Source organism: Eurytemora carolleeae, unplaced genomic scaffold (assembly GCF_000591075.1).
Source record: "Eurytemora carolleeae unplaced genomic scaffold, Eaff_2.0 scaffold1167, whole genome shotgun sequence".
Taxonomy (NCBI): Eukaryota; Metazoa; Arthropoda; class Copepoda; order Calanoida; family Temoridae; genus Eurytemora; species Eurytemora carolleeae.
Window position 1 is genome coordinate 57653 of NW_019397104.1, and position 7154 is coordinate 64806.

Consider the following 7154-nt stretch of genomic DNA (forward strand, 5'->3'; position numbering starts at 1 on the left):
TTCTATGTACAAGTTTTTTAAAACTTCTAAAACTGGGCCATGTCAGCTTGGTTCAAAGGTGTCGAAAATAACTAGGCCATAAAGTGATGAACCTTGAAGTGAAGATAGTAGTGCCAGAATTACAACGGTACCCTTGAAACCATTATCTGATCAAAATGTAGAATATCCGTCGTTTTTCTGATTCGAAAAATATTTATTTTATCGCTTTTGGAGGGAAACCACAAATGAACTTAAACAATTTTAATGAAGAAAATAATGCATATCTAATTATAATTGACAAGACAAATTTAAGGCATCGCTGTAAATCGGGCATTGTCATCTTTACACGGAGGGTCGCTTGAATTTACGCTTACAGTCCCTTTAAAGGATAATACAGGCTGGCTTGGTAACTCAATATTCTTTAGATGTTCTAAACCTGAAGGTTTTGTATTCTGTCAATGTACTGAACCTGAAGGTTTTGTATTCTGTTAATGTACTAAACCTGAAGGTTTTGTATTCTGTTAATGTACTAAACCTGAAGGTTTTGTATTCTGTTAATGTACTAAACCTGAAGGTTTTGTATGTGGTTCGCCTCACTCCTTCTCCAAACCAAGGAGGGTTCAGGGTCCCCACTAGCCCCACAGTTCAGCACTACCTAAAATATACTTTTTTAAGAATCGAGGGTTCAGTGTCCCCACTAGCTCCACAGTTCAGCACTACCTTAATAATTACTTTTCGTATATAATTGATATCTAAAAATATTTTAATATTTTATGTGTTCTTTAAAGGGAGTGACCAGCTATGTAAGGTAGTTGAACTGAGTATGCAGTGTTGTGGAAAACTTCTTTCGGATTTAGTTGAGACATATTAAATCTTTTAAAGATCTGTAAATCCTGAGTTTGAGCGCAAATTCGACGTTCAAAACTCCTACTTTGGGGGTGGATACGTTTTCAGAATTATTTTTTTTTATTTTTAAATAACGACAAAGAAAAATAAAGTAAAAATTATACAGTTATCTAATTAGATGGTTAGGTACATATTTCTCAAAAGAAATTTGTCAATAAATCGATGCTTAAATCGATTATTTCGTTTTCATTATTGCATTGAATTTCTTATTTTCTTTGAATTTATTCGCATATTTCTTAAAATTCTTCAAATGTCGTTTTTTCAATAATAATTCTAGAAAATCTGCGAAAATCTTTGTGAATAATGAGAAAATAGAAACTAATAATTGAACAAGAATACTTATTTTCTATGATAAGATTAATTTTTATTTTCTCAACATGCTCTTATACTTGACGTCTGTAGTTTATTTTAGAACTTTTTTACATTTTATGTCGTCATTATTTAATAATTTAAAAAACTAATTCTGAAAACGTGCTACGAATTTAGAAAAAAAATCATTTTTTCAACGAATCTTTTAATACTTTTAATTTATAAAGATAAGAAATATTAAGTTGATTAATTGTTCATAAAATTATAGCACTGAGCAAAAAACTGAGGGGTGGGGATGCCAAATAAGAACTGAAGAAGGACATGAGAAGGACTAAACTAACTTAAATTTATTTTTACAGAACTCATGTACACCACAAGTACTCAATGACATAAGAAAAGCCAATATTCACAACCGACCTAGGTAATCTATATAACAGGAATATCTTTAAAACATCTCTGTACATTTATATCTTTCAAGATGAAAAATGTCGTTTTATCGCAATCTATCTTTATCCATGGTCAGAACACCGTAACACGCACCTCTGACCTTTTAGTAAAAGTAAATTAAACTTAAAGTCTGACCGCGTCAACCTTGTTGCACCTGCTAGCCCTATTGAGTGCCTGCTTTATTTACCCAATGTCCGGGCGATACAGTACAAACTGGGACCGGAAAGGTTGACCCGACTCGGAAATTCAAATGTACTACGGCTGCCCGTGAGAAGGTCATGTTAAAAATGGTGAATATGTTGTCATATAGTCATACCATCAAACCCTATTCAGATACGTGTGCAAAACTATTTTGCACAATTCTCTGCCCTATGGTGTGCAAATCTCTTATTTGCCATAAATAGACAGATTCAAATTCGCAAGTCTTGGGAAATATAATTCCTGATTTTCTAGCAAGATAAGATGGATAAAGAAGTGATAAAAAATCAAATTATTACAACCTGCAACTGCAGTCAGAAATGGATTTCAGTATCATGGTAAAACAAGCTAAAAATTGTTAAAAAATTTGTTAAACATTTTTTTTATTTTAATTTCATCAACTCCTTGTGTTAGTTTATAATTCAAACAATAATCTATATTTTATGCAATATTTTAAAACGAATGTGATTCAATTTCTTTACAAATGAACGAATTATTTTGATAAAATCCACGAAATTTAATTAAAAACCGGTTTTCTCAGCATACTTGAACATTTTTCTTTTGTAGTGCACAAGAATAACGCTAAAGACCCCCACAGAAGTTTAAAAACCTGTACGAAAATTCTAGATAGTTTTCGTCGGTCTTTTTAGGACTACAGTTTTATTACATTTTGGATATTGTCTTTCTGATTTTGAGATTTGAATGTGTCAGTCTACTGATTAAATTTACATCAAGACTATAAGATCCTTTTTATATTTAAGAAGACTGAATCACCTGTTATTCATATCCTTCAATTTCATGATTCTACTTCCCCATTCCTCTTCATTTTTTCAGGCTGATTAGTAGGCCGACAGGAGTAAGTCAATCACATCTATCACCATTATTGTCCAGAATATAAACACTACCTCCGGCCCCCTCTTGATGGTATTTTTCAAAATAAAAAATGTGTTTACAGAGTTGGAAGCCGATAAATCATAAATGTTTCAGATGTTGCAGGTTTAACTCTGTGTTCTATCTTCGTACCGATAAAATTATGGACACAATGGTGTTAAGGGTTACCCACAATGGATCAGACTGTAAAGACGACCCAAAACTCTAAAAATAATTACGAATAATTATATAATAGTATTTCACAAATAGGGGCCTTATTCCTTCTTAGGTGAAAGCCACCCTTGGATTGCGAGAGCTACTGTAATTGTGAATTCATGTGATCCCCCATTTATAATGGGGGAATCTTCAATTCACAATGGTACCCTTGAAAGCTGTATCTCATCAAGTATTCATGATTTTGTTTCTTGAAAACTGAGCTTTTTATTTGAAGTTTTTCTACAACAGTGACTCCCGCATTTCTGAATCAGAATTAAACACTTTCAATCTAAAAGAACGATGGTATCTTCCATATTATTTATTAGATGAAGGTTGTGAATCTTTTTGCAACATGTTATAAAGCAAAGAGATTCTGCACTTTTGTCGTGTTTCATGTTCATTGGACTAATTAAGAGTATATAGCTTAAAAACCAACTAAACAAGAAGAATGGAGATTCTGCACTTTTGTTGTGTTTTATGTACAATGGACTAATTAGAATCATAAATAGAGTTGAACAGTCTTCCTTCTATTCCATAGTTTTATGTTCATTGAACTAATTAGAATCATAATTAGAGTTGAACAGTCCTCCTTCTATTCCATAGTTTTATGTACATTGGACTAATTAAAATCATAATTAGAGTTGAACAGTCTTCCTTCTATTCCATAGTTTTATGTACATTGGACTAATTAGAATCATAATTAGAGTTGAACAGTCTTCCTTCTATTCCATAGTTTTATGTTTATTGGACTAAATTAAAATCATAATTAGAGTTGAACAGTCTTCCTTCTATGCCATAGTTTTATGTTCATTGGACTAAATTAAAATCATAATTAGAGTTGAACAGTCTTCCTTCTATGCCATAGTTTTATGTTCATTGGACTAAATTAAAATCATAATTAGAGTTGAACAGTCTTCCTTCTATTTCATAGTTCCGCTGTATCTTCCGAAAGACGTTTATTTTCGTAATGTTACTGAAAAAAAAATCTTGTTATCTCCTATTCAATTTGGATTACAAAACTTACATCTTTATGAAAGGATGAGACTTCAGAGACGACTGCGCGGAATGTATAATGTCTGTTTCATTAAATTCATGATTCCCTGCAACTGTTAACTTTGTGTCTTTCTTTGCTATATATCATAATATATAAGCCATTAGATCACTTCATCTTAGGCAGAATACCTAGTCTAACCTTAGGATCGTCACATTTTCAGAGTTTTTGGTCGTCTTTACAGTCTCATCCTTTGTGGGTAACCCTGTATGCTCTGAAAGTAAGAACTAGAAACTCTGTAGTAGACCTCTAGATGTAAATAGCCCCAAAATCAATATTGGGGTTAGATGTCATTTTTTCCGTGCGTCTGTTCGCCTAGTAAAAAAAAAACATCAAAATGTCACTTGATTCACACATTTTTTTCTGTGCGCTTATGCATTTAGAAGTGCAAAGATTAATCTCTTCAAAAGTTTTATTTGATTTGTCAAAATCATGTTTCTGTGCGCCGCGCATAAACGCATGAAAACGACACTTGATAAAAAAAATCATCTTTATTCTGTGCGCTTATGCGTTTTCAAGTGGAAAGATTCATCTCTCTCAAAAACTTTTCTTTTCTTTTCTTTCTTTTTCAAGTAGAATCGGAAATTATAAATTCATTTATCAAATGGTCTCAATCTTGAAAATACGATCCTTATTCCTTATTCCCCGTTTTTTTAGATACACTGTAGATAGATAAATGTATAGATAGAAGATAGAAATATAGATAGATAGATAGATAGATAGATAGATAGATAGATAGATAGATAGATATATAGATTTATATATAGATACATATACAGATATAAGATAAAAAGTTTGTAGGTTGGACACAACCATCCAACGGACGAAATATATTGATAGTTTTTATTTAGTAAAATTGAAAATATTCGATGGACACATACAACTATATAGAAAATAAATCCAACTTTTTTCAATATATTGATAGATGTGAACATCAATATCGAATATATTCAAGAAATTGTTCCGAACAATCCAAAATGTTAGTAATCCCCGAGTACAAATTAGAAAATCCGGGAATCATAATAAGACAGCATATGATTGAAGAAAGATGGCTCTCCGTTGGGATGTAAATTGGAGACTAAAAAACATTGATTTAAGTCCGAAGCAGCAGTAGAATCGATGATTATTTAGATTCTCAAATGTGTAAAACAGCTAGTGTATGTTTTGAGTACAGGAAAAAATTCTACGCTACTGGAGTTTTGAGATGAGAGTGTTGATTTTATTTCTGCTGGGTTCTGCAGAGCTGAGAAGCAGTTCGTGAGTGGAATATATTTCTGGAAAACAAACGATGCTGCAGAGCATAGCATTTCCTAGATGGAATATATTCCTGTAATAGACGGGATGCTGCAGAGCAGAGCAGTTCCTATATGGAATATATTCCTGGAAAAGACGGGATACTGCATGGAGCAGAGCAGCTTCCATGGATAGAATAGATTCCTGGAAAAGAAGGGATGCTGCAGAGCAGAGCAGTTCCTGGAAAAGAAAGGATGATGCAGAGCAGAGCAGTTCCTGGATAGTCTAGATTTCTGGAAAAGACGGGATGCAGCAGAGTAGAGCAGTTCCTGGATAGTCTAGATTTCTGGAAAAGACGGGATGCTGCAAAGCAGAGCAGTTCCTGGATAGTCTAGATTTCTGGAAAAGACGGGATGCAGCAGAGTAGAGCAGTTCCTGGATAGTCTAGATTCCTAGAAAATACGGGATGCTGCAGAGAAGAGCAGTGTCTGGATAGTCTAGATTCCTGGAAAAGACGGGATGCTGCAGAGCAGAGCAGAGCAGTTCCTAGATAGTCTAGATTTCTGGAAAAGACGGGATGCTGTAGAGCAGAGCAGTTCTTGGATAGAAAGATTCCAGGAAAAGACGGGATGCTGCAGATCAGAGCAGTTCCTGGATAGAAAGATACCTAGAAAAGACGGGATGCTGCAGAGCAGAGCAGTTTCTGGATAGAAAGATACCTGGAAAAGACCGAATGCTGCAGAGCAGAGCGGTTCCTGGATAGAAAGATTCCTGGCAAAGACGGAATGATGCAGAGCAGAGCAGTTCCTGGATAGTCTAGATTTCTGGAAAAGACAGGATGCTCCAGAGCAGAGCAGTTCCTGGATAGTCTAGATTTCAGAAAAAGACGGAATGCTGCAGAGCAGAGCAGTTGCTGGATAGTCTATATTTCTGGAAAAGACGGGATGTTGCAGAGCAGAGCAGTTCCTGGATAGTCTAGATTTCTGGAAAAGACGGGATGCTGCAGAGCAGAGCAGTTCCTGGATAGTCTAAATTTCAGGAAAAGACGGAATGCTGCAGAGCAGAGCAGTTGCTGGATAGAATGGATTCCTGGAAAAGACGGGATGCTGCAGAGCAGAGCAGTTCCTGGATAGTCTAGATTTCTGGAAAAGACGGCCGGAATGCTGCAGAGCAGAGCAGTTCCTGGATAGTCTAGATTTCTGGAAAAGACGGGATGCTGCAGAGCAGAGCAGTTCCTGGATAGTCTAGATTTCTGGAAAAGACGGAATGCTGCAGACCAGAGCAGTTCCTGGATAGTCTATATTTCAGGAAAAGACGGAATGCTGCAGAGCAGAGCAGTTCAGGGATAGAATGGATTCCTGGAAACGACGGGATGCTGCAGATCAGAGCAGTTCCTGGATAGAATAGATTCCTGGAAAAGACAGGATTGCCACAGAGCAGAAAAGGTCGTGGAGCAGAGTAAATATGTGAAAGCGCGAGAAAAACTCTTTTCCTTTCTTCAACATGTTTTTTTTCTACAAAAATGGAAGCGAAACCCTTTGTACTGTTTGTTAAAATGTAAATAAATATATCGTTTTAAACAATGTTTTCATTTATGTCACGATAGATAGATAGATAGATAGATAGTTATAGATTTGGAAACTTTGGAAACTTTGCTACGCAAAGGCAATCCACATTTCAAACCATTTGCATTGCCCTTGTCATGAAGCGTCTTTTTCATATTTTTAAATGTTTCTATTGTATATGGTTCAATCTTTTCTATTGAAGTTCCTAATATTACCACTAGGAGCGCCAAACAGCTCAGGTTAAGAAACTATAATATTTATTTCAGTGTTTTCTGCTTCCTTTTTAAGACTGTAGTTTCTAAGGGCGGCTTCAGGATTTAAGACCGGGCCGAGGGGAGGGATAAGATATGCACGCGAAAAAAAAATTGTTTCCCCCCCCC

The 7154-nt window shown here is 35.1% G+C and overlaps 1 protein-coding gene across 1 annotated transcript in view; it reads right to left on the minus strand.

The window, feature by feature from the left end:
* Positions 1 to 7154, minus strand: part of LOC111711885 (mast/stem cell growth factor receptor Kit) — a 42336-nt gene that overhangs the window by 26672 nt on the left and 8510 nt on the right. The window contains exon 8 of the mRNA XM_023486343.1: positions 548 to 634. Coding sequence (XP_023342111.1) covers positions 548 to 634 — 87 coding nt within the window. The remainder of the gene's footprint in view (positions 1 to 547; positions 635 to 7154) is intronic.